Genomic DNA, 27,832 nt, shown 5'->3' on the forward strand with positions numbered 1-27,832 from the left:
TAACATTACAAGAACCCTAGAAATTCACTAAAAAGAGCAATGGTTAGAGGGACGTCATAGGTAGGATCTGATAGAGAAATCTAGTTGCAGATTCCATACCAGGATCCAGAAAAGTTTGTAAGCAGTAACCCTGTGCACCGTCAGGTGACATCGATCAGTTCTGCGCTCATCGTCGCCAATGTCTGCTCCGGATCTGATGTCACAGGGCCTATATGAGTGCCACCCTGGTGCGCTGACATCAGTTATTTTCTTTTCCATGACAGCGAACGTTGATCTGAAGAGAGCTACCCGTCAATCATTTTTTAACTGGCTTTTTTTACTTTTTTCTGAGTTTCAACTCCTGGTGCATTGAGGATATCATCGAGGGAGACTAGGTTCAAACCCTACAGCTCTTGTCATCGGGCAATGTCCTTGATGGATCCAGGTCTCATATGTCTTTGGATCCTGGAGTGCAACAACGACCCAAAGACATGCTCAGACTGTCGGACCATGCATCTGGAACCTTTGAGGAAATGGATTCTGAAATTGATGGTGGCCCGACGCTCCACTCCGCGCAAGACCTCAGTTGAGAAGAAGGTCCCAGGCTCTGTTGCTGAGTCCTCCATCATCATCATCCCACTCCAAGTCCTCAGGGTGAGCAGGTAAGTCAATGCACAAGAAGAAATCTAAGTAGTCGAAGCGTTCTTTGACTTCTCCTCATCCGTCGGACGATGAGACGAGGGAGCGTCAATGTTCTAGGCCTGCTGAGCCTGCACCTGGCCCGACTCTGAACTTCACCGAGTTTCCAGGAGCCGGAGCAACCCCTGCCCAACTTAAAGAGTTTTATGACACCATGTGCCAATTTTTTGGCAGTCCGACCACGCGGAGTCGGAAGGGGCCACTTCAGGTTCTGTGCTGGCGGCGTAGGCCTTAGCACTGAGGGGCACCCAAGGATCCATTCCTGGATCTGGACCGTTGTTGGTCATACCACTCTGACCTTCCCTGACGCCAGTCCCAACGCCAACTCTCCCAGCATGGTCCACACCTACGGGCAGTGCCACCCCCATTGTAATCCTCGACTCTGACATGGAGCCAGATGGGCATCATACAATGCTGCTTCCAAACAGCAACAGGAACCTTGCCTCCTAGGTCAGAGCCTGAGCCGCTTTCTTATGGGCTAGGTTATAGCAATGAATGGGAGGGGTCGCTGGACCCTTTAGAATACCAGCTCAAGGAAGAACAATCTGTGGACTGGAGTACAGACTTGGGTGAAGCCAGGGAACTGGATGCTTCTCTAGATACCAGCATGCTTTCTCCCCCTACCATGGCAACAGAGGAAGGAGCTTCCTACTCTTGGGTGGTGAGGAGAGCAACTAAGGTCCTTGACCTTGAATTGCCTTCAGTGGGCATTGGGACTAATCTTCTTACAGAGGTGCTACAACCGGGAGTTTCCACCTCCGAACCCATGCTCCTGTTTAATGAGGTACTCACAGATGTCCTACTGGGTACCTGGTCCAAACCCAGCACAGGGGCTCCTGTGAACAGGACAGTAGTCCGCCACCATCGCCCAGCTCTGGAGGACCTAAGTTTTCTTTCGCAACATCCCACCCCTGAGAGCTCAACCTCCCAAGGTGCATTCCCTTCTGCACCCATGGATAGGGAATCCAAAAGATTGGACACACTTGGGAAGAAGATGTTTTCTTCCACCAACCTTGCATTGTGGTCTGTGAACACCGCATTTCTTTTGGGCTGGTATTCCCACATGCTGTGGGATACAGTTGCACAAGTGCTGCCTGAGGTCCTGGAGGAGGCCCGGGCTGTACTGTCTCAGGCTGTTGCTGATGAGAAATATACAGTGAAGTTCACAATCCATTGTGGACTGGACATGACCTACTAGCTAGGCAGAATGGTTTGCTTGACAGTGGTCACTGAAGACATCTGGCTTTCAAACCTGAATGGTCCTTGATGGACATGCATTTTGACGGCACCTGTCTCTTCAGAGACAAGGCAGACTCGCTTCAAGAATTCTCGAGCTACGGCCAGGTCCTTGGGCTTCGTCTGCCCCAGTCTGCCTTGCGCCCCTTCTGTGGCTATGGAAGGGGACTCCAAAGGCATCCATTCCTGGCAACCCACTGTACAGCCCATGCAACCGAGCTTCTGCATGGATAAGGGATCCACCATCAGTGTGGATCAGGGGGCCAGTGGTCTGGACAGACCGCACCCCCCACCCTCACAGAAGCCTCTAAGTCTACCTAGTCTGACACCCACCCCCCCATCTAGGGCCAGTTGGAGGCAGGATACACCATCACCTGCTCCGCTGACAATCCATTACATCACACAGGTGGGTTTTGCAGAAAGTCCAAAGAGGTTACTTTCTCCCCTTTGAGATTACCCATCAGTCCATGCCACCATCCTACGATCAGATGATGGAGGATCACTAGTCCCTTCTCTGCAAGGAAGTTATGGCTCTCTGGCCATGCCAGAAGTAGGCCATGGTTGCTATTCCTGCTACTTTCTGGTTCCCAGAAAGGAAAGGACCTCTGCCCTGCCCTAGACCTGCGGCCCCTCAATCTCTTCCTCAAGAAGAAGAAGTTCAAGATTTTATCCTGGTTCAGGGTCTATCTGCCCTGGACCCAGGAGACTGGATGGTAGCGTTGGACTTGCAGGACGCTTATTTCCATATGCCTGCTCTGCCTATCCACTAACATTACTTGCAGTTCACGGGAGGCCACAAGCATTTTCAGTTCACTGTGCTCTCCTTTGGCCTTACCAGTGCCTCTCGGGTGTTCACCAAGGTGATGGCAGTGGTCGCAGCTCATCCGTGAAGATCAGGGGTTTCAGTTGTGCACTATCTCAACGACTGGCTGTTGAAGACAGACTCCCCCCAGGATGTTGTCTCCCACATCCAGACTTCAGTGGACCTCCTGCATTCGCTGTGGTTCACTATAAACGTGCTAATGTCACAACTGACTCCCTCTCAGATGCTCCCTTTTATGGGAGCTGTTTAGGACCCAGTGGAGTTTCGGGCTTATCCTCCCGAGCCGCGGTTCCAGGATATTCAGGCTATGATACCGATGTATCAGCCTCTATCCTGGATTTTGGTGAGAATGACTCTGAGGCTTTTGGGCCTCATGGCCTTCTGTATTCTACTGGTAACACATGCCAGATGACATATGTGGGCTCTGAAGCTCCTGTGGGTGCAGCATCAGGGGAATCTCTCCGACAAGGTCCAGAACTCGGAGGAAACTGTGAAAGATCTGCAGTGGTGGTTAATGAACAGCAAATGGGTCAGCAGAAGATCCCTCTCCCTTCCCTAACCAGATCTGACAGTAGTGACAGATACATCACTCCTGGGAGGGGGCAGCCATCTGGTAGAGGTGGAGATCAGAGGCATCTCGTCTCTGGCAGAATCTCGACTCTATATCAACCCGTTTGGTTGCGATCTGGCTAGCATTGAAGGCATTTCTCCCCTCTATCAAGGAAAAGACGGTGCAGGTGTTCACAGACAACACCACAGCCATGTGGTACTGCAACAAGCAGGGGGGAGTTGTGGACCCTTTGTCAAGAGGCTCTGCGCCTCTTGATGTGGTTGGAACAGCAGGGCATATCCCTCGTGGTTCAACATCTGGCGCGCTCTGTGAACGCCAGATCAGACAAACTCAGCCGAAAATACCTAGTGGATCACAAATGGCATCTCCATTCTGAGGTGGCACAAAGTCTCTTTATGCAGTGGGGAGAGCCTTGGTTAGATGTGTTTGCCTCTGCAGAGAAAACACAATGTCAGCAGTTTTGCGTGTTGGAGTTTCCAAGGAGGTAATTGCTTGGAGATGCATTTTGTCTAGAGTGGAACTCAGGCCTCCTGTACGCCTTCCCGCCTATACCACTTCTGCCCAGAGTTCTCAAGAAGATCAAGAACTTCCGGGCCTAAGTAATCCTTGTGGCTCCAGACTGGGCACAGAAAGTCTGGTATCCTGAGCTGCTGAGCATGTCCATCGATCCTGCGATCAGACTGCCTCTTTGGGAGGATCCTCTGTTGCAGCAGCAGGGGAGGGTTCAGCACCCGAACCTATCCACTCACTACTTCCATGCATTCATTATGCCCCAATGGGATCTGAATTTGGTTTTGACATTTCTGATGTGTTCTCCTTTCAAGCCACTCCACATTTGTCCTATCCTGTTTCTCACTTCGAAAACAGCCTTTATTGTGGCTGTTACATCTGCCCGCACAGTGAGTGAGCTGCAGGTATTATCATCTAAGCCACCCTACCTTTCCATCTATCCTGACAGAGTGGTGCTTTGCAGTATAGGGCTTTTTTCTGCCAAAAGTGGGTACTCTTTTTTATTTAAGCCAGTGCATCACCTTGCTTACTTTTTATGCACCCCCACATCCTTCTAAGGAAGAGCATTGGTGTTCCACCTTGATCGTATTAAGAACTTCCTTGTGTATGAGCAATCCTTTATAAGTTAAGTAGGTGTAGATAAAGGTTGAGCTGTGCAGAAGCAGACCACCTCCAAATGGGTCATACTCTGCATTAAGATCTGCCATGCACTGGCCAAAAAATGACACCCGGAGGGTTTGTGTGGTGATTCTACTCAAGCTACAGCTGTGACCACTGCATTAGCATGCAGAGTTCCAGTCCTTGATATCTGTCAAGCGACAACCTGGGCATCACAGCTCATGTTTACCAAACACTACTTGCTGGACAGTCAGGTCCATAGGGACGGGTACTATGCCCGTTCGGTCCGCAGGACTTTCTAGTATGATCTTGGTTCGCAGACCCACCTCCGGGGATGGTATTGCTTGTGTATCTACTCAAAGGTAAGGAATCTGCAACTAGAAGTCTCTATCAGATGAACAAGTTACTTACCTTCGGTAACACCTTATCTGGTATAGACAATATCTAGTTGCAGATTCCTTACCAACCCACCCATCCTCCCCCCTCTGCGAACTGATTTCTATGGACAAGGACTCCCCCTTCACGGCCTTAGTTTTGACACACCAGTAGTCAGTTTCTTCATGGCTCTACACTTTTGGTGTGGAAAGTCATGAAAAGAAACTGATGTCAGCTCACTGGGGTGGTGCCTGTATAGGAACTGCACATTTATATCCTGTGCGTACGACGCCAAAAACAGACAAGGAGCTGACAAACACCACCTGACGGCACGGAGTGGTAGTGCTTACAAAATTCTACCACTCACTTCAGCTGCTGTCTTAGAAAGTTTTGGGGTGATTTAGCAAGCGGGGGGCGAGAAAAAAGAGGGGGTCCCAAAACGCTTTTTCATCCTGTAATTTCAATAGGGATTTTTAGACACAACTACAGCCTGAACTGTTGGATGGAATTATACCAAATTTGGCAGTAAGCTAGCTCTCGGTCCAGAAAGAGCCTTTTTTGTTATTTGGTGTAAATCTGCTCAGTAATTTCTGAAAAATGTAAAGTTAAAAAAATATAGATATCTAGGGATGCGGATCCTCTGTGGATCCTATAATCCACATGCTGATATCTGAGCCGGTCCCAAAAAAACCTTGAAAATAAAAAAAGGGGGGCAGGATTAACCTGAACCCTTTAGGCCTGGTGCTGGTGTCACCACAGTTAGGTCCCAGGGGCATATTGAAATATAAAAAATGGGGAGAAGGTGCATGCAGCCCCCTCTCCGCAAGGCTTTTTAAGGCCCCAGGGACCACCCCCTCCTGGTGCTTGGCCTTGAAATAAGAGGGGGACTGCGCAGTCATCATTTTTAAATTGCCACAGGGACCACTGCCTCCCTGGGGCACATTACTTGTTAAAGAGGAAGAAGGGCTGCATGGTCCCCCTCCCAGGCCATATTCAGCCCCAGAGACTACTATCTCCCCGGGCTGGACCTATGATTAAGAAACCTTCACATTGCTAACTACAATATGTTCACCCAATGAGTGGCATTTGCTAATTAGCAAGTAGAAAATCCTCCAGTTGGGTAGACATTTTGGGCAAAACTGCACCACTCTACGCCATTGCACTCTACTCCACTTTATTCTACACCACTGCACTTTATGCCACTGTACTTGACTCTGCACCACTCTGCTTTCCTCTGTCTGCACCACTCCACTCTAAGCCACTTAATTTTACGCACTTCTACTCTGCAACAATGCACTCTCCACCACTGAACTCTATACCACTCCTCTCTGCACCACTGCAGTCTATGCCACTGTAGTCTACTTTTGAAATAAATATAGAATGTTAGCAGTCTAGTTGTTTATTATAATAATACTGTGGGGAGGTAGAGGTCAGGGGCACGGGCTTTGAAAACGGAGGGCTGAGGGACACCACTCCACTCTAAGCCACTTCACTCTCTACCACTCTACTCAGCAACACTGCACTGTCCACACTGAACTCTGTGCCACTCTTCTCTGCACCACTGCATTCTATGCCACTGCATGCTATACTACTACACTCTACACCACTGCACTTTACACCACTCTAATGGACTGTGCACCATTCCACTCCATGACACTGCACTCTGTGCTTCTTCACTCTATCCCTCTCTACTTTGTATCACAGTTCTTTATGCCAGTGCACTCTAACTTATACTACTATGCACCACTGCACTCTTTTCCACTGCACTCTACATCACTCCAGTCTAGGAGACTTGACTCTTCTCTGTACCAGTCCATTCTATGCCACTACAATCTGTGCCATTCTATTCTGTAATACTGCACTCTCTGCCACTGCACTCTACCCCAATGCACTGTATGCCACTGCACTCTACCCTGCACTGCTCCACTCTGCTTCACTGTACTCTGAAACAATCTACTCTACACCGCTGAACCCTAAGCCACTGCACTCTACTCCACTTTACGCCACTGCTCTCTACACTGCACCGCTCTAAGCCACTCTGCTCTACAGCATTCTACTCTACAACGCTGCACTTTACACCACTCTACTTTAAACCACTGCACTCTATGCCAGTGCACTCAACACCACTTTACTCAAACCCACTGCACTCTACGGCAACTACTATGAAGCACTGCACTGTGCCACTATACTGTACAACACTCTACACCACTGTACTCATGCCACTGCATGCTACACCACTACATGCTATGTCACTCTACACCATTGTGCTCTGTCACTGCACTCTACACCACTCTATTCTACTCTGTACAACTGTACTATACAGAACTGCTCTCTGAGCCACTCTACTCTGCGCCGTTCTGCTCTGTGCCACTCTACTCTGTGCCACTGCACTCTACAACACTGCACTCTATCATACTGCACACTATAAGACTACTGCAAGACTGCACTCTCCACCACTGTACTCTACACTACTATTCTCTACACCACTGTACTCTGCACCACTCTCCCCTGCATCTCTGCACTCTACATCACTGCACTGTGTGACACCTGCACTCCTCAAGACGTTACTCTCTGCCACTGAACTCAATGCCAGTCTACTCCACACCAATGCACTCTACGCCACTGCATGTTACGCAACAGCACACTATGCCACTTTATACTGTTGCAATCTACATCATTGCACTCTGTGGCACTCTACTCCACACCTCTGCACTCTACCGTGCTCCACTCCATTCTACGTCACTTTTCTCTCCTCTGAAATACTCTATGCTACTCTGTTCCACTGTACTGTATGCCACTGCTCTCTGCACCACTCCACTCCTCATTATTCTACTCTGCACCACTCTACTGTGCATCTCCCTGCTCTACACCACTGCACTGATAGCCGCTGTACTCTATGCCACTGCACTCTGCTCTGCACCACTCTACTGTACACCACTGCACTCTGTGTCACTGCACTCTATGCCACGGCACTCTACGTCACTTTACTCAAAACCAATGCACTCTATGCCACTGTACTCTACGTCAGTCTACTCTGCAACACTATACTGTACGCAACTTCACTCTAGGCTACTATACTCCACTATATAACATGCCACTGTATCATGCTCCACTCTATGATGCTCCACTCCATTAAACTATAGTCAACTCTATGACACTCTACTCAACAATGTGCCACTCCATTCTAAAATACTCTACTCCACTCTATGCCACTCTACAATACTACTCATTCTACAATGCTCTATGCAGTTCCCCTATGCCACTCTATGCCACTCCATGACTTTACTCCAGTCTATTCTGTGACACACTACTCCACTCCACTTCTCCACTCTATGCTATTCCCCACTCCAGGCCACTCCACTCCACTCTGACACTCTATGCCACTCCATTCTGTGCCACTCAACTCTGTAACACTCTACTCTATTCCATTCCACTCTTCTACACTACTCCATTCTATGACAATCTACTCTGCTGTCCGCCACTCTACAATACTCTACTCCATTTTAAGACACTCCACTGAACGCAATGCCACTCTCATTTACCCCACTAACGTTTAGCCATTTAGCCTTGGTGAACAACAGTAAAGCTGGTGTACAACATGGCTAACGTTTGGGCAAAACCAATAGCTCTTGCATAGGTCCGATCTATTGGCTTTGCCAACCCTTTTTAAATTTGTAGTCAAGCCTCATAATGGAGGACAGACCTATTGTCTTTGTGAGTGTTTCTTACTACTGCATTCTCTTTCTATCCTATGTTCTTCTTTTGTATTTCGACTGTATTTGCTGATTTGCATTTTATTGCGTTTACTCTTGATCTTCACTTTTTGAGACGAGTGGCACTTAGGCGCCAACAACAATAAACAAACTGAAGAAGATAAAAGTAAAACATGGATCTGAAGGTATTTTCAAAAATATAATACAGGGATTTTCTAGGACATAAAACATATGTGATATTTCTTGTTGATTTGATTTTCTGTTTCTGTTGGTGTGGGTGACAGCCACTTGCTGCTTACAGTTCTGGAGTGGTGTGGGGCATAGCAACATTTCTGAATATTTCTTTGCCTTCCAAAACGCTAAATGTTGGAACAGACAGGACAGGTACATATTTGAAAAGTGATTCGTTTAATATATATTTTGGTAATTTTTTTTTTTTTACCTTGTCTCATTTTGTACTTGTGCCGAGCAATGCATTCCAAGAGGCAATGCCAAGGATTTAGACGAACTAATTAATTTCTCTAAAAACATTACCTTCTGTAGAGATATTCAGGGGGGGCCTGCTGCCTTTTCAGAAGAGATCCCATTCAAGCATGTTGTCTGACAACGACAGGTTTGAACTGCATAAATCCTCTATGGTATAGGTAGCTCCTTCTAGCATTTTGAACACTATTTCGAGGGAATAATTGATAACACGGCGAAGTGAAGTTGATGATTTAACATTTTTTTTATTCGAAGCTTCTCACCCCAAACTGCAGAACGCCCTAGAATGTGGCACAAGGACATTCAATAACAGTTTAAATTCAACAAGTAATACACTGTAAATCAAAACAACGGTAACCCATGCACACTTAAAGAACACGATATATGAACTGATGCATACATCACCTTCCTCTTTATTAAACAAAAATAGAATAATGTATATAGTTAGAAAGTAACATAATACTTAAATTTAGGAGGTAAAACCGCAGTGCGACCACACCGTGTTCTTATTTCAGATGGAACCAAGTTCAATTCTAAAATAGTCTGCTCACCAGCGCTTTCTGAGACTCCGACTCTGAAACAGTTTGTTCAGAAATTGACAGTCAAGAAGAACACAGGCTTTCCACACTCGCAGGATAGGGTCTTTCCACACTCACTGGAAGGCTGTCACTGACTGATACACTACTCCGAGTAGTGCAATCACAATCAATATTTAATTCTGAGCAGCTGTTCTTTACCTTAAATTGAGATTGCTCTGATGTTATACGGTTTACTGCATTAATATTCCACCATACTTTCTCTTCCAGAAGAACTGCATATTTGGTCACCTTAACCACTTCAACAGAAGCAGAATACTTAGATTCCCTTTGAGTTACTTTTAAAGGGTTTTTTAAATAATAATCCAGTCGCCTATCTAAACGTTTGTAGTAGCATCAAAGTATTTTTTACAACTCTATTCTTTTTCTTGCCCTTTTTCTTGCACTTTCTAAAATTCAAACTTACTGAACGCTCACCCACGTGCTTTTTGATCCAAGCAGGTTTCAATCTGGATACAGGGTCTTTTCCTGTTCATAACAAAAAGATGACACACTTGTAGTACTATGTGGCGTAGTATTATACCTCCAAATTTTCTCACGTATATAGATAAAGCACATAACCTGTTGGATGTAGCAGCGTGAATATCTTCTTTAATTATGGAATTAGCTCTCTCCACTGAATCATTCGAGTGCCGCTAGCAGATGCTTCACACAATGTACCCTCATAAACTGCACCATCTCTTAGGTGGAAATGATTGTGCCATTGTTTGCAATAATTACTTTATGTAGTTGTATTAGCTGTCTTAACACTTTGACTAATCATCTACTGCTGCAGTGAGGAATTTAAAATCTCTGCAAAATAGAATATATGGGCCAGCAAAATCGAAACCAAGATTTTTCCATGAACCATCCGGCCAAGGGACTGAATGCAAAGCTTTCTGTACAGTTCTTCAATATTTGTTTGACAGAATAGACTTTACAACTGGCCACATATTTTCTAACTTGACCATGTAACCTGGCCACCAATAATATTGCTACATTTTACGACTAGTGGCTGAATATCAATATGCCCCTCATTTGCAACATCAGTTCCATTATGAAGTAGTTTCTCAGGTGGAACAAATACTCATAAGGTTAACTCTTTATTCTAAGTTCTCCAGGCACCTGAACAAAATGTCTCAATACAGAACTCCAAATCCTGTCTTGTGGCCATCCTTTAATAATATACTCCTTGACTCGCCTCATAGTAGTGTCCTCCTTGTAACTCTCAATCCAGTCCACCTCTGAAATAGTGAAGTCTAAATTGTGGATGGCATCATCATCATCATCATCATTGTTAGACTTTTCATCCTTGGCGTGGTCTCCCTTAACTTTTTGCCTCTGTTTCCCAGGTTGTTGATGTGTGCTGGACTCTGTTTTTGCAGTTTTTGTTACTCTGGGCACTTTACCACTGCTAACCAGTGCTAAAGTGCAGGTGCTCCTATACAAAATGTGTATGTAATTGGTTCATCCATGATTGGCATATTTGATTTACTGATAAGTCCCTAGTACAGTGCACTAGAGATGCCCTGGGCCTGTAAATCAAATGCTACTAGTGGGCTTGCAGCACTGGTTGTGCCACCCACATTAGTGGCTCTGTAATCATGCCTCAGACCTGCCACTGCAGTGTCTGTGTGTGCAGTTTTAACTGTAAATTCGACTTTGCAAGTGTACCACTTGCCAGGCTTAAACCTTCCCTTTTCTTACATGTAAGACACCCCTAAGGTAGGCCCTAGGTAGCACCAAGGGCAGGGTGCAGTGTATGATTAAGGTAGGACATATAGTAATGTGTTTTATATGTCCTGACAGTGAAATATTGCTAAATTCGTTTTTCACTGTTGCAAGGCCTGTCCCTCTCATAGGTTAACATGGGGGCTACCTTTAAATCTGATTAAAGTGTAGATTTCCTTTGGGAGAGGATAGACATGTGGAGTTTGCGGTTTCTGAGATCACAATTTAAAAATACATCTTTTAGTAAAGTTGATTTTAAGATTGCGTGTTTGAAAATGCCACTTTTGGAAAGTGAGCATTTTCTTGCTTTTCTGTGACTCTGCCTGTTTGTGGATTCCCTGTCTGGGTCAGTTTGACAGTTGGGCTGGTTGCACCTCTCACTAGACAGTGACACAAAGGGAGCTGGGGTGTAGTCTGCATTTCCTGATGAGCCATCTGTGTTAAGAGGGAGGGGAGGAGTGGTCAAACACCTGAAAAGGCTGTGCCTGCCCTCACACAATGCATCTCCAACCCCCTGTTGTGTGTCTGGGGCCTGGCCTGGGCAAGGCAGGACTTCACAATCAAGAGAGACTTTGCTTTGAAGTAGGCCTTCTTCAAAGGGCAAAATGGGTATAACCACAGACTTTAGAACACTTCTGGAAAACAAGAGGAACCTCTGCCTGGAGAAGAGCTGAAGAGCTGAGGAAGAAGAGTTGCCCTGCCCGTGACTGTGCTTTGTGGAGCCCTCCTGCCCTGCAGTTGCTGCTTCTGCCTGTGCTAGAGGACAAAGACTGGACTTTGTGTTGCCTTCCTTCTTGTGAAGAGCTCTCCAAGGGCTTGATTTAGAGCTTGCCTCCTGTTGTTTAAAGTCTCAGGGGACAGCAAAGACTTCTCTCTGCCAGCACCTGGAGTCTCTGGAGAGACTCCTACTCTGCCAAGTGGTGCCCATCCAGTTCCTGGGACCCTGAAAGGAGAAGCTGGCAGCCCAAGAGTGAGAAATTCACGCACAGACCACCGTGCGGGGAAAAGATTGACGCAACTCCGATCTGCGGCTGAAAAATCGACGCGCCGCCGGCTTCGCAGCAAAAAATCAATGCTCGCCTGCAACGCGACCGGAAGATCGATGCTTGTGGCTGGAGAAACGATGCGCAGCATCGCTGACAGAGACCGGTGAGATAGCAAACCGCGCTGCGTGGTTTTCAGATTATCGTGCGTCTGAATTTCTGACGCAAACACTACTGGGCGTGTAAAAAGGATCCAAGGCCTGCCCGGACCCGAGAATGCTGACCGGATTGATGCATCTCTCTCCTGTGGAGAGAAGAAACGACGCCTGCCGACCCGACTAAAGGAGAAATGATGCAAGGTCTCGCTCGTGAGTGAAATTGACGCATCGCAAGCCCTTTTTGACACACACACGCCTGTGCAGGGTTATTTTTGACGCACCCAAGGTAGATTTTCATGCTAACAGTGTTAGCGTTGTGTTTAAAATTACATGAAGACTCTTTTTGCATTTTTGTGATAACTTGACTTGTGTCTTGTGGATTTTTGTCGTTTTGGTCTTGTTTTGTTTAGATAAATATTTTCTATTTTTCTAAACCTGTGTTGTGTCATTTTGTAGTGTTTTCATTGAGTTACTGTGTGTGTTGGTACAAATACTTTACACCTAGCACTCTGAAGTTTAAGCCTGCTGCACGTGCCAAGCTACCAAGGGGGTGAGCAGGGGTTAGCTGAGGGTGATTCTCCTTTACCCTGACTAGAGTGAGGGTCCTTGCTTGGATAGGGGGTCCACCCCACTGCCAACCAAAGACCCCATTTCTAACAATCATCATCATCTCATTCTTTCTCTTTATTTTCTTCGACTGGGATGTGGGAAAGATAGTCAGCCCTAAAATTCTTTCCACATGGGATATGTTTAAAATAAAAATTGAATTCCTGAAGGCATGGCATCCACCTCACTAACCTGAAAGAAGCTTCGTTTGAACAGCTGCCACCTAACGTACAGGCTTGTGGTCAGCAAAAATGTAAAATCTTAACCCCAAATATACATTTTGAAATACTTGACAGCGCAGTAACAAGATAAATTGTTCTTTCTCAATGGTGGTGTAATCGCGTTCTGAATCTCTCAATGTCCTAGAAGTAAATGATACATTTTTTTCCTTTCACGTTCACATTTTACTTAATACAGCTCCTAATCCAAATAAACTTTCTTCATCTGCAATAGTACATTTAAGACCAAACTTGAACACAGTGTCACCAATCCCTCCTGCTACTTTTGCACAGCTGGACAAACTGTAGGGAACCCTGGTGTGGGTGGGTGGTAGAAGTCAGTTCAAACTGGACATGCTTAAGCTCCCTTGGCAGCGTGGTGGTCTTGGACTTCCTGACCCTTATCTATACTACGCGGCATCGCAACTCCAGCATACAGTGCACTGGTTAGACAAAGAATTGAATTGGGAAAAGACCCTCCTTCTGGGAACCTCTGCCCCCTAGATGCTTCAGGAGGTCTTATGATGGGGAACATGGTCCCTGATTCCATCCCCTAATTGCTGTCCCAGATGGGTAGTGCGTGGCATAGAGTAGTGACGGTGGTATTGCGCTGGGTCTTGGCCTTGTGAATACTCAGACCATTCCCAAAATATGTAATTCAAGCGATGGCAGGAGGGATGATGTGAGATGGCAGGAGACCTTTATGCAAATAAGCTGCTTATCACGTTTGACCAAGCCTGAGAGTGATTTGAAATTGGCCCTGGTCAGTTCTTGCAATACGCCCGCTTGTCACATACATCACAGGGTGTCTGGACCACGTTCTGATCTAACCAAAGGAGAATGCGTTATCACAGAAATTGGGGGACTTGGTAGGTTGCAGGTGCCTCATCACGCAGCTCCACGCGGCCCTGCTTACGGATGGGGGGGATGCATTGCGTGGAAGAGCGAGATGGAGTGCGACTGTGGGGGAGGACCTGACTGATTTGGAGTGGCATAAAACCTGTAAGCAGATATAATTTGTGTCACCCAAAGCCCGCTTTAAACTCATACAACAAACCTATTTAAACCCCTCTCAGACTCTTCAAAATATACCCCACTTGCGGTAAATGCGGTCAGTCCTCAGCAGGATTTCTGCAGTTGACCTGGGACTGTGAGCAGTTGATATGCTTTTGGAGCAGAGTGGTTGGTACTTTGTCACACATAATAGGGGTTCTGCTGCTAACGGTAAAACTGTGTCTACTGGGAGTGCTCCCTCAGGGGAATGAGATTCCAAAGATGTTGGTCCGAATGAGTGGGAGGTGGCTGATGAGCAGCACATTAAGAGTATCCCCAGGGATGAGCGTGCGCAGGAGACATAGCAACGGGTGTGGGGGGGGGGGGCAAAGCAACAAGGCAACTTTGTCAGGGTATTAGGTGAGCAGATATTCGATTTGAGGCCGGTCAGGGGTTGGGGAGGTAGTGTTCCATGGTTTGAGGGAAATTGTACTGTATGCAACTCAACTGCACCAATCACACCATTATGTATTTTTATACATCTTTGTTGGTAAACCTTGAATAAAGACATTTCTAAAAACATAAATAAAAACCATATTTGAAAGGATTTATAGCAGGTGCCTCAACAATTGAATGCTTGACTTGACAAAAGGCTTCGTTCACTTTTATCAGTCTGTCGTACTTTATACCTTTTTTAATATATTTCTTAATGTTTGAAATCACTAATGCATAACCTTGAATAAAAATGTGCATAAAATTCACTTGGTCTTTAAAATGAAGGCAAAGCATCTTTATCATGTGTACTAGAGGCATCCTCAATCACCTGAACTAATGAGATTTTAGACTTTGTTCCCTCCTCTGTTATTCTGTGTCCCCCATAATCCACATTATATTAAACATTTTCAATTTTGTTTTGTTTACTGTCATACCATGTTGCTTAAGGATTGGTAAAACAGTCTCAAGTCTCTCATTGGGTTGTTTCACATTTTCAGCATACACATTCATATCACCCTGGAATGCTTTAGAACCACCTGCATTCACTAACATACCCTCACTGTGAGTTAATGGGTGGCAGTCCACAACTATAATTCCATTTAAATCACACGGATTTGCACATAGAGAAATATTCTCTGACTTTTCATTTTTTTAACAGTTTTATTATTATTTGTTTATAGATTTACAATTAAAACCATTACAACAATAAAAAATAGCTGCATTCACATAAAAAGTACATTCATTCTTGTGGGATCAATAAGGTGCTGCTTGAGGGATGTAATCATACATATTTATACTTTTTTTAGCGCCGCATTTGCGCCGCTTTTTGATGCAAAACGGCGCAAACCTACAAAATACAATGGCATTTTGCAAGTTTGCGCCGTTTTTGCGTCAAAAAAACGACGCAAATGCGGCGCAAAAAAAGTATAAATACGGGCCACAATCACTTTGCAATTCATACATAGCATAAAGGACGATGATAAAAACATACACAGCAATTCATAATAGATGTGCAATTCTTAGCAAGGGCTCATTGCAATAAAGGTGAAGCCATAAACACATTAATAGGTCAGATAGGTGGTTAGGGAGTCAGGACGATGAGTCCAGAGGCTCCGTGAATAAGTACTGCTGGAATGGCCCCCATATGGATCTGGGTCTACTGAGGGGAGCATAGAATAATAAAGTTATAATTGTTCTTGATAATACACCATATCCAGCAACTAGTCTTGCGTGAAGAGCGCCTGCCCTCGACCCCACATGCAGGCCACTCCGTGTTTAGTGAGACCAGTGGCAGGGCAAGAAACTTTTATCATCCTCTGACATTTCCATAGGTAGGCACCAGAGTGCCAGTCCCGGGGAAGGCGGAAGGTGATAGCTTAGAATATAAGAAAGGGTGGAAAAGACAGCTGTCCAGCAGGCTGAAATTGGAAGACAAAACCTAGCTAAGTGCATAGAATCAGCCCCTCCCCCATAGCATCTGGCACATTCGTCTGTGGTACACAGTTTATAGTTACACAGTTCAGACGGTGTGTTATATGCCTGATGAAAGAATCAAAAGTGTATAAGGCGGAGTTTGCCAGTAGGGGACAAACATTGTGTCAGACTACAAGTGCCTGCCCACACCTTCCAAAAATCAATTTGCCTAAGTCCGCGTCCCATTGACATTGAGCCTGCTGCAAACCCAAGGGTGTCTTCAACTGCGCGGAAGCGTAGAGGCAGGATAAGAGATGTCGGGTGAGGATGCTGTCAGGAGGAGAGTAGTCCCGGAGCTTCACCTGGATGTGGTAAAAGGTGAACAGGTTTAGCAAGCCCAGCGGTGTGCTAGTGATGGTAGTCAGTCTCTCACAATCCCCATCTCCGCCACCACTCATATTCCCTGACCTCTTCCATGTAGTTAATATGCCGGAAACCCATTCAGGTAATTCTACAAGCTGAAGTATTTGTTGCTCACACAGTTTGTCTAAAAGAACATTTCAGTTCTCCGGTTGAATTGGTGACAACTTCCACCAATGTTTAATTTTAATTTTTAATTTGGGTGGCTGCACCTCATCCATGGGGCAGTTCCTAGGTACTTTAACCTTCTTCCTTTAGATTATTTTACCACTGGTCCGTGACTGTCTTATAGTTTTCCAGCAGGGGTGGCAGTGTTCTTCATAGTCTCACTTGTGCTGCAATTCTTAGGCACTCAGCAATCACATTCCCCTTGTATTTTCTTTTGACAGGCACTTTTCAATTGACTATTAATTCACGTTTTCCTCTCTTCCTTTGTTTTTTCCCTCTTCGTTCCAGCGTACTTCCTTTACCATTGTGTATCTTCCCTCAGGCATGAAGTGTAATGTCCTGATGATGGCGATTATGGGCCTATAATTATGTAAGAACCTAAACGTTGTCGACTTCGGCACACTGACCCCAGTTATTGATTTACTACTGACTAAAGGGGCTAATCATTATTTATTTATTTCACATATTAATGCCGAAGTTATTTTTCATTGAATGTTGTGTGCCCTTCATGTGTTGGGTCCTTGTCCACCAATTGTTCGGTTATTTGATAAATAAATGTGGTTTTTACTTGTCAAATGGGCATTTCGCCTGGACATAATTATCTTCCCCAATAAAAACTTCTCATATGTAATGTGAACGTACTTTTCTTCCAGTAAAGCATTAAGTACCCCTTGGTCCCTAGATATCCCTGGGTTTTCCTTGTGTTTTTGTAATACTATTCTGTAGCTAGGCAGTTTTGTTTCCCGAGACAATCTGCATAATTCTTTCCATAAGAAGATGACTGCAATTTCCATGTATGTCTCACGAGTTGAGAATCTTAAAACAAGGTCATGGTAATTAGGACTAGGATGAAGAACATGGACACGGAGGTAACATCTTGATTACTTGATGTTAATCTTTCTTCCTCAAAGTCCTAGTCTTCACATCATTGTTCCAGATGCCCTCCATCCTTGCTACTTATGGCTCACAGGAAGGGGGTACCTGGGCTAGGGATTGAGTGTATTTGTTAAAAATAGTGTTGTATTAAGAGAGAACAATCCATTCTTTTAGACTGGGCCAACCTCACATAGTTAGGACATGATGAAAATGGATGAGTAGGTAATGGGTATTGCACGTGAGTGCCAAGGATGGTAATAGCAACCTTGCACTATGTTGGCTCCAGTAGGGAATGGTCCTAGGGAAAAGGGTCCATTTAAAAAAGGCTGCACTCATTACTTGCCTTGGGAAGCCATTATTGTCAACTCTATGAGAACATAGTCTGGTTTTCCGTTGCACATCCCAAAACAAAAGCTATGTAATGTTAACATAAATATCATACATTATAGGGCTGACTGAAACTTACCTTGTTGGATCGAAAGAAATAAAAAGTAATAGCACACCACACTTGTTTTCACAAATGATTTTCAGAAAAAGTCCATAGACAATTATATGACAACATTCTCATCTTTATGTTCGAACTGTTGCCTGCAACATCCTGTAGAGCTCTAGGTAAAGGTAAATCTGCATGGCCACACTGTAACTGTTAGAAAATACACATGTAACTCAGGAAGCCTTCTTATGTTTAGATGTAACCAGGTAGAGCTTGCGCCTTCAATCTTGTAAAATGTTAGTGCTCCACTAGGATTCTAAATGACACTCAGTTGCAGGGATTAGGCTTCCTACTGGAATCTGAGAACATATCAGCCTTGCAGCAAACAACTGTCCAATGTCTTAAGGCAAACAGAAAGATCATTTTTAGGCCTGGTACAGAAAGGGTTAAAGGGCCAAGATTCACTCTTTAGTGCATTTTCTCTGTAAACTGCTTTTTGTGATCTTGGGAGCTTCTGAACACCTAGCATTTACTCATGGACTGGTAGACAGGAATAGCACAGCCTCTGTGGCTTTGCACAGCGCAACATGGCTTCATCGTTCCCGCCATAGTCAATCCGGACATCTTATTCTCATCTCTTGGGCACAACTGTGTCTTAAGGCAAACAGAAAGATCATTTTTAGGCCTGGTACAGAAAGGGTTAAAGGGCCAAGATTCACTCTTTAGTGCATTTTCTCTGTAAACTGCTTTTTGTGATCTTGGGAGCTTCTGAACACCTAGCATTTACTCATGGACTGGTAGACAGGAATAGCACAGCCTCTGTGGCTTTGCACAGCGCAACATGGCTTCATCGTTCCCGCCATAGTCAATCCGGACATCTTATTCTCATCTCTTGGGCACAACTGTGTTACATTTGACACAGCCTCTTGTCCTAAAGTTTCTGAGCCACAGCACACCAGCTGTATTTCAACTCCACTCTTTCTGTATCTATCACCAACTGAACCCTACTTCCATAGAAAGATTAAGCATTTGTAGTCCCCCAAATGTCTGGTATGACAGCCGCGCTCATTGCCAGACTGTTTTGCAGTAGAAAAGGGAACTACGTACCAAATATTGTGCTAAAAAGCCCAATCAGCCGTCCTGGTTCCAGTCCCAGTATGGAATGCTGGACCATGTAATAGGCCTCCTCTGGGTTTCGCTGGGATGGGAAGTCTTTTTTCCCATCTTCATGACTCTGCTAGGCAGGCTTCCTTCAGTGTTTAGCCTGCCTACGTACTATATGACTACTCATGCATAAGACCTCTTTAGCCCATTACTCAAAGATGACATGTAGTAAAAAAGTATCTCACCACTTTGACAGGGCCGGACGCATGTGACATTCTCCTGCCTGTATGGTGGTACCATAGGATTTATCAAGGTCCAAAATATATACAGGACTTATCAGGGTCCAGATTTATGTTTTCAAACTACAATATATGGACAAGGTTTTGAAATTTAAATTGGATATTCACTTTTGTGCGGATTCCCTAAAGGAGGGGAAGAGACTGGTGTTACCCTGCATAAACGAGATTTTCAATGATGTTGGATTGACTATTACATTGGTCCTGTCTCTTGAGTGATATTTAGTCATTTCGGAATCTTTGCTACAACTACCCTTGAGAAAGTCAAGTGTTTGATGAAACACGTGTTGGCTAAATCTTCTGTATTCTATATGGGTGAATCATCTGCATTCTGCATGATGGCACACAACTGATTGAAAGAACTATTCACCACTTCCTATGAGTTTTGGATTACTGTTTAGAAGAGGAGACAACAAGGACTGTCTTGTGGTGACTGTTGGCAAGAAGAATATTAATGTGCCAGATTATTATATGATGTTATACATGCAAGAGTGCTCTAGTATACACATGTTTGAGAAGTTCTAATACACTGATATATTTGAGAGAAAGTGCAAAGACAACTTGGGTAGTATAACAAGAGAGTAAGTGAGCCCTCAGTAGCATTAAGGGTCAGGTTAGTAAAAATGTAGAGGAACCTGCAGAAAGTAATCTGCCATGGATACATTTACCCTTATATCTCACAAGTAGGGACTGCTATACATGACTTCAGTTCATGAATGGCAGAACTCCAGGTGCCAATGGTTGTTAACGAGTTTCCACATTGGTGGCTAATATATTTGAAAATAAAATATAAATGCATGTTAAAGATGTTTCCATTAATATTTTAAATTTCCTTTTAATTTGTGTAGTAAAAATGTTAATTAGCATAGATGACTGACTGGGTTGTTCTAAGACACAGCAAAGCTTTACAGTGTGCAGAAGGCATGAACCTCTGATCAAAGTATTTCTAACTGTGCTACTGACTTCCTTTGCTTATAACCCTTTCAACAAATATTGCACTGATGCACCCCGTCTACATTTTCACGTGGTCACATTTCATTATATCCTGGCCTTTCCTGCCATTGTCCGCGTAATTAATATCACATTGCCAAAGTCTCTTTTGCACATGATTGTGTAGCAAACACACATATTGTGAAAATTATCTCAAATCTCATTTATACAACTTGTGTGAAAATGAACTCAAGTCGAAGTTATACAGCAATTGAAAATCTCACTAACAGATAAAAAAAGTTGTAAGTGAGAAAACGTGACAAAATGTTTAGATCTGCCATAACAACGTACGTGGATGTGCTATTTCCGCGTTGTGCACCCTCTAGAATCATTTTCCGAAGAAAGACTATTTGAGTATTCTGGAAAGCCTGAGGAACTGGAATAGGTTGTAAAGTGTAGGATAGAAGTGGAGGCTGCAAGAAAGAGTTTTTGTGTTAAAAATAGGTCGTCTTCGAAGATGGTGTCTACTTATATTTTGGTAGATATACATTAAGCATCTAATGACACTTCTTCGCTAACACAAGAGAGTTTTGGTTTTGTGTAGAATGGATGCTGTTGATAATATGCTTTTGGGAAAAGTAATTTTTTCTTTTTATATTTTAGGAAAGTCGAATTTATGCAATTGCCAAATCAGGAATTCGAATGTCTGAAGCCTTAAGTGTGGACTTGATCAAAAGAAGTAAGTGGTGCACGTTTCTGCATTGTGCCTGCGATAAATTATTTTATTTCAATCACTATCAGTCATTTGGAATGCTACCACGCATGGCCGGATCTAGCCTTCTTGAAAAACATGAGCATCACATCCATATGCATGAGCTCCGATCAGCTGCTTTCGGCAACTCTTCGTCCAGCCCTATTTACAAGCGTATAAGGATGGCAGACATGTCCATGTGCTGATACATACTCTTTGTAGGTACAGATTTACCTCATCAATGATGACCTGATATTCCTCGTCAGAGCATGGCTACAGCCTAGCCTCATAAGCCAATGGAGGAGTCTTACATGTGCTTCGGTTTTTAAATGTAGTTAGGTTGTATTGTGCAAAAGTGATTTGGACTCTTTGTACTGCGAAGGACATCCCATGTGCCTCTAGGGGGTGGCAGGTGAGCTGGGGCACTAGTGGTACAAAAGCCACTATTGACTACATGTCTTATTGTTAGAAGTGCTTTTCTATCTATAGAGATTTTGATATAGTTGTTACAAAAATAATTTAATTATAGTAAAGAGTGCATATTTAACACCACTTATCCGGGGTGGGAGTGGGTGCTGGCCTCCCTTTCTGGGAAGGGATATATTAGGTGGTAACAAAATTCATATTTTCTAACTCTTCATCTTTACCTTCCCTAGACATAGAGGAGTCCTGATTGTACCTTGTGATTAAACCAGACTGGGGGGCATTTCCTAAATGGCAGTGGGCTTTAATATCATAGTGGCCCCGTTGATGTATGAGCTCTGCATGAGAAGGGATTGAGAACACTTTAGGGGAATATTACTCTGCTTCCTCTAATCTTGATCCAGGCACACACTCCTGGCTGTTCCAGAATGAGGATTATAACCAGTGCTTAACTTGGCCTGTGGTCGCTAATTTCTTCATCAGACAATTCTTGAGAACAAGTGAGCGAAAAGTAAATAAAGGAGAAAGAAGGAAAAACATCTTAGAAGGAGAAAACAGGAACCTGCAAGAGTAAGATAAAGGGGAGGGGAGTGTCCGGAGGTGGATTAGAGAGGCATGAGGTGAATTGAGGACTGCGCAGTCTTGGTAATCGGCACGCTGACATTTAATAGCACCTACCGCATGCTTCTGAGCACAGCCAGGGGCGTAGCTTGGTCAGTAAGATTGGGGGGTTGTGAGCTTCGTACTTCCCAACAATCACGCTGGGATATCATGTAAAAAAATACATTATATGAGAAGCAGGACATGAGGGGGGCTTAAAAAGCAGTGGAATGAGAGACAAGGGTGGACTGTTAGGGGTACTTGCAGCGGCAGCCGCTGCATATGTCAAGGGGAGAGTGTGGGAGGACGACTGGGGAAACAGCATTTAAAAAAAATTAAAAAAAACACCTTGCGCCGCACGTCTCCCGCTGCCGCCTCCTGCCGCCTCACGCCGGTTGTACTGAGCCAGCAGGTGAAAAATGCTGAAAATTAGTACAATTGCAAGCTACCGTTTTATTTTTCATCTGCTGGCTCTGCCGGGGGGCGACGCCCCGCCGACGCTGCAGAGGAGCCGCCCCTTGGTACTTGAACACAATATTTTTTAAGCTAATCAACATTTTTAAGGTCTTCAAACAGAGACAAAAGAGAGGGTGTGTGCATGTTTTTGTCAGTGTGGGCATGTGAAAATTCCTAGTGAAATCTGACAGACACTACGCTATATCCAAATGCCAGCACTAGTACCCAACTATTTACTACAGAATACATTTCTTAGTGGGAGTGTAACACTCCAAACACCCCCCTGAAGCTCCTCCCCTGAGTACAACTTTCTGCACTGGCACTCATTCTGTTCCAAATTGGGCACTGATTATAATTGGTGTAGAAATCGAACACCTGTTGGATTTAATCTGCAAGATTTTTGCAAAGTAAATCCTGTGGCTAATCGAGTAGGCCAACAACTCACAGTCTGAGTTTGTGTACCTCAGAATGGGGTAAGACTCGGTTTTCCCAAGTTATCTCACATTCAATCGGTCAAAACTCAGAATTGTGCGTAACTGCACACCTAGTTACCTCACCCGTGGGATCGCTATTTAACAAGTGCACAATTATTAATGCTTGGCTTCTGTAATGCGCTCCTTTGTCTTAATTTCTAGGAACGTTTAGCTTGTAAGTTGTGCTACAATTAGTGGTTAAGAATATTTTTCTACTTTGCAGATGGTTGTTCAGTTCCTTTAAATTCAACATCGGGCTCCTATACTTCGCTTATTTACAAGAATATGACCAGTCCCGTCTACACGACATTGAAAGGGGTAAAAGATCTTTGTTACTAGTATGAAAAATCTGCTCTGCCAAGTTAAAGGAGCAACAGACAAACGTGAAAATGTTATGATCAACTGTAGCTCAAAACTTTTAAACAAATGGCAGATTGGAAATTACCTAGAGAAAAAAGGTGCCTTCAAAAAATGTTAAACATAGATTGACAGGGCCACTGAAATTATGCGACAGGGGAGGACCAAATTATGCAGCAGGATTCACTAAAATAGGCAGCCAGAAAAGGCAAATTATGCGGCATGATACGCCACATCTTGTGATAGTATTACTTCATCATTTTGTTATTTTACACGTATTAACACTGAGCAAAGATTTCACCTCATTAGAACCAGTTAAACACCCTAATATAGATTTTGTTTCAGAAGAACAGTTTGTGTAACAGGGAATTGATTACTTACATTGTACTAGTGGACTAGTGACTAATTTTGCACTAGTGAAAGGGTAGTTTTGCCTTGACACTTGCACCGACAAACCAATGCAAAATTACATTTGAACCAACCAAGCAATGCAACAGCAATTGCATTGACCATAATGAAAATATTTTGCACTGGTTGCTGAGCGCAAATACTGGTACAATCTTGTCCTATGAACCATGCAAAATGGCCAAATTAATAAGGCAAAGCATGAAAAATGGCTGATTGCACCACGCTTCATTTGGTTCTTTTGCAGGTGAAAATGGCTATGGGTTGGTATCATTCTTGTTCAATTTTAATGAAAGTATTAATAGAAAAACTATTTTTCCTCTTTGAAGACGTCCTGAGTCTCCTCATGGCATACGGCCTTGAGTGCCGTGACCCAGCACAGTGCACATTCATTCTGTCTGTACTGAATGATGACATTGCTGTTGCTGTGTAACCAGTTAAGTGGTTGTTGACTAAACGTCAACCTCTGGTCAACCAGTAAAGCCTGGTGACAAAGGGATGACACAAAAACCATATAAGATATGTGTCTATGCTATCAATAACACATTTTGTTTTATATCCTACTCCATGTTCTCTACCACATTCAACTTTCCATCTTAGAAACCAGGTTTTAACCAACTCATTTATTAATGAACATGGAGGTGTGGATAAAAGGCTAAAGATGGCCGATCAAGAATATATGTGCTTGATGCTTTGCGTTTGTCTTACGTGTTGGTTCAGATGATCAACAACATTTTATGGTGAAGAGCACGTATGCACTGGTTGGTGCTGGCCACTGGCAAACTCTTGCACTTGCTATATATCTTTAAAAACACTGGGGTTCCACCCAGACCTTTATTCTGACCTTTATTGTTTTTCATCTTCAGAAAGCCACGCAGATAAGCACCAGCCCTTTTGCAGATGACTCCTCAGGTTCAGAGGAAGAGGCCAGCTCTAGATCCAGTTCACGGACCTCGGAATCTGATAGTCGAAATATAAGCGACCCTAATAGCCCACGGGCTATGAAAAGAGGTGAGTAAAAGTCATTTGGGTGCCAGTGAAACGCATCTCTAACAGAAATTGAGGAACAAAAGAAGGTATTACCTTGTTTGGTTCTTGGGAAAAGGCCTGTCTTCAAACTTCAAATGGGGGTGATTCTAATACTGTACATTTTGCCTTCAGTACATATCCTCATCATCTTGCCATGGCTGATGCTTCGAGAAGGCGAGGTAAGGCAGCATTCTCATGGTGGTGCCAAATTACAGTATAAGGAATGAGTAATTGACTATTTCAGCACTAAGTAGGAAGACGTGCAAAGCGCAACTGTGCCTACAGCATTGAAAATCATTCACTGTGCCTGCTTATTGTATATATATATATATATATATATATGTTGCATTATCCGGTTTTATACAGTGGTCTTTCACCAACTAAATGGCCTCTTACTTCTAGTACTTTCTTCCTAGTGGCGAATGGGCGTGCACAGTTGGTTACTAGTACGGAAAGTGGAAGCTATGAAAATAATGATTGACAATAAATCCATGGCTCTAGGTAACTTAGTTCTAGACATTGTCAAACGACAATCCACCTTTAGTTCTTTCAGATGTAGAATGAACAAAAAAAAGGAGGAAGTCGAGCTCAAGAACTTCATGGGAAAGAAATATTGACATTTCTTCATCGCAATAATGCCATGTTTATAGCAGACGTGTTAAGCAAGGTAGATGTCTTTCAGATACATGCAAGTAGTCATCGGCAGGCAGCATATTTGCATCAATGATGGGGTGATAGCATCATTGTTCTTCAAAGAGAGCAAAAATCCTGATGTAGAGTCGGGAACCTTCCATGAACGACATGTCCTGTGCTTGTGCGGTTCCAGGATAATGGTCCTGGCATAATTTTAAACTAATAGCACAAGTGTTATGCTGATATAACAAAACAAAAGTAAGACTTCTCCATACAGTTTTGAAGTTGTTGAATTTTCTTTTTCCACTTCATTGCTTAACTGCTCGAAGGACAAGGTACAACTGATAAGGACACTCAAACCTCAGTCTCTTCCGGTTTATTAATATTGCCCAGAGTGCGAGGCCAGATGGATAAAGACCAACTGGGGGATGCTCCCAACAAGATTTTAGACTTCATTTTCAGAATGATGTTACACATCCGTTTGGGGTTTTGTTGTAAGCACTGCATAAAAGTATCTCTGGCTGCATCTGAATTGAGAATAAACTCACACATCAACAGTGCTTTATTTGTTTACCTGTTAAAGATTCACTGTGGTTGGCAATTTGAGTGATGAGTGGGGTGATGTCAAAGCTGACAGAGAAATGAAACGTAATAAATCCTGGTAAATTCCAAGGGGAATGGAACAAGTTCATCATTTATTATGAGGAATTCCTATTGTCTGCAGCAGGGCTGAGAGGAAATGTTTGCAGCATTGATCTACTGATTCTAGTTTCAACGAACCACACCTATAAGATTCAGCGGCTGATGTTGAATGCCATTAAACATTTGAAATGGGGAATTTGACTAATCCCTCAGTTTACTATTACCCCTTGTTTGCTTGAGGATTAAAATTTGCTAAAGTAAACCTGCTACTTTGAAGTAATGTCAAGATGAGGTAAACGCTAATGTAAAAGTTATGTGGAGCCCGTAAACAAAAAACAATTTTAAATATTAATTTTCCTAACTTTGTTGAACCAAATGTTTTCAAAGTAAACGTGACAAAGACAGTTCCAAATTTTGTAGCTGTACGTTTCTCATTAAATGGTTCAAACTAACTACATTTCAATCTAAAAGTGTTAATATTTTTACAATATTCACTATGTACACATATCTGGTGCTTTATGTAATCAAGTTTCAGATATAGTTGGAACTTAATATTCGTTTGTCCACAGAATTCTGTGGTGTTGGATTGTGCAATTCCTTAGCAAGATTAAAAGAATGTCAATGATTCATTCAAAAACCACTGGCTGAAATGGGATGGAGTACATCAAGCAATAGCAGACAGGAGGTGACCCAAATCCCCTGTGTGTGGCAATTTATTTTAGGTCTCGTCTACCAGACGGCACACACTGTTTGTTGGCATAAAAATCTATCATCAGTTTACAGTGGGCTTAGACCTCGCTCAGGTCTTATCATTGGCTTGCTTTATTGTCACTGTCATTTTCTTGCTTTTTGTTTGTTTTGTGTGGGTTTTGCTTCTTCTTCTTGTGTTTATCCCTGCCTTGGAGCCTGGATGCATTACTTGTGTCCTTCCACTGCTCACTTTTAAAGGAATATTTTCTCTTGTTGTTAAAGCACTCTACAAGAGTGCATGTGTTTTCCAGTTGATTTTCTTTTTTATTGCTGTTACCCCTCTGCTGTCCCCGTTTTAGTCTTTCTCATATGTGTTCTTCTCCTCTCCATTGTGTTGTGCTGTTCCTCTTGTGCCTCTCTCTGTGCATTACTTTCTTATCTGTGTGCATCGTCCAAGAGCATCACATTTTTCTCTCTAGCTTTTGTGCTCCTCTTTTACCCGTGCTCCATGTTCCTCTCACCTTGGTTGCTTCCTTCTTCCCTCTGTATTGCTTCCCTCACCCATGCCTTTCGTGTTGCTTCTGTTCCCTGCCCATCATGTTGGTTCTGCCCTCCATATCGTCTAGCCCTTGTGTTGCTTCTTTCCCCACCCGCTCCCTACATGTTGCTTCTGCTGAGCCCCGCTCTCCATCTACTTCCCCCACCTGTCTCTCTCAAAAAAAGATAAAAATACTTGCACACTCATTTTGTTTCTTTTTGAGTTACCTACCCAACACAGTAAGTAAATAAAAATAAAAAAGTGCCTGTAGGTGCATGCATGCTATGTGCATCTACAAAAGGAGGGTAGATGCATCAGACGGCTGTCTCTTTTGCTTACTCTTTAGACATGGTGACCTGCATTTGGGAAGCAATACAACATCACTAAAACCGATTGAAAAAGCAAATAGTTCCCAAATGCGAGACCTGT

At 43.7% G+C, this 27,832-nt stretch overlaps 1 protein-coding gene across 2 annotated transcripts in view; it reads left to right on the forward strand.

Moving 5' to 3' along the window:
* Positions 1 to 27,832, forward strand: part of PLEKHH2 (pleckstrin homology, MyTH4 and FERM domain containing H2) — an 812,518-nt gene that overhangs the window by 342,218 nt on the left and 442,468 nt on the right. For both annotated transcript variants that reach the window (XM_069233993.1, XM_069233994.1), the window contains 3 exons: positions 21,070 to 21,145; positions 23,333 to 23,427; positions 24,738 to 24,882. In XM_069233993.1, coding sequence (XP_069090094.1) covers positions 21,070 to 21,145; positions 23,333 to 23,427; positions 24,738 to 24,882 — 316 coding nt within the window. The remainder of the gene's footprint in view (positions 1 to 21,069; positions 21,146 to 23,332; positions 23,428 to 24,737; positions 24,883 to 27,832) is intronic.

This window comes from Pleurodeles waltl, chromosome 5 (assembly GCF_031143425.1).
Source record: "Pleurodeles waltl isolate 20211129_DDA chromosome 5, aPleWal1.hap1.20221129, whole genome shotgun sequence".
Lineage (NCBI taxonomy): Eukaryota > Metazoa > Chordata > Amphibia > Caudata > Salamandridae > Pleurodeles > Pleurodeles waltl.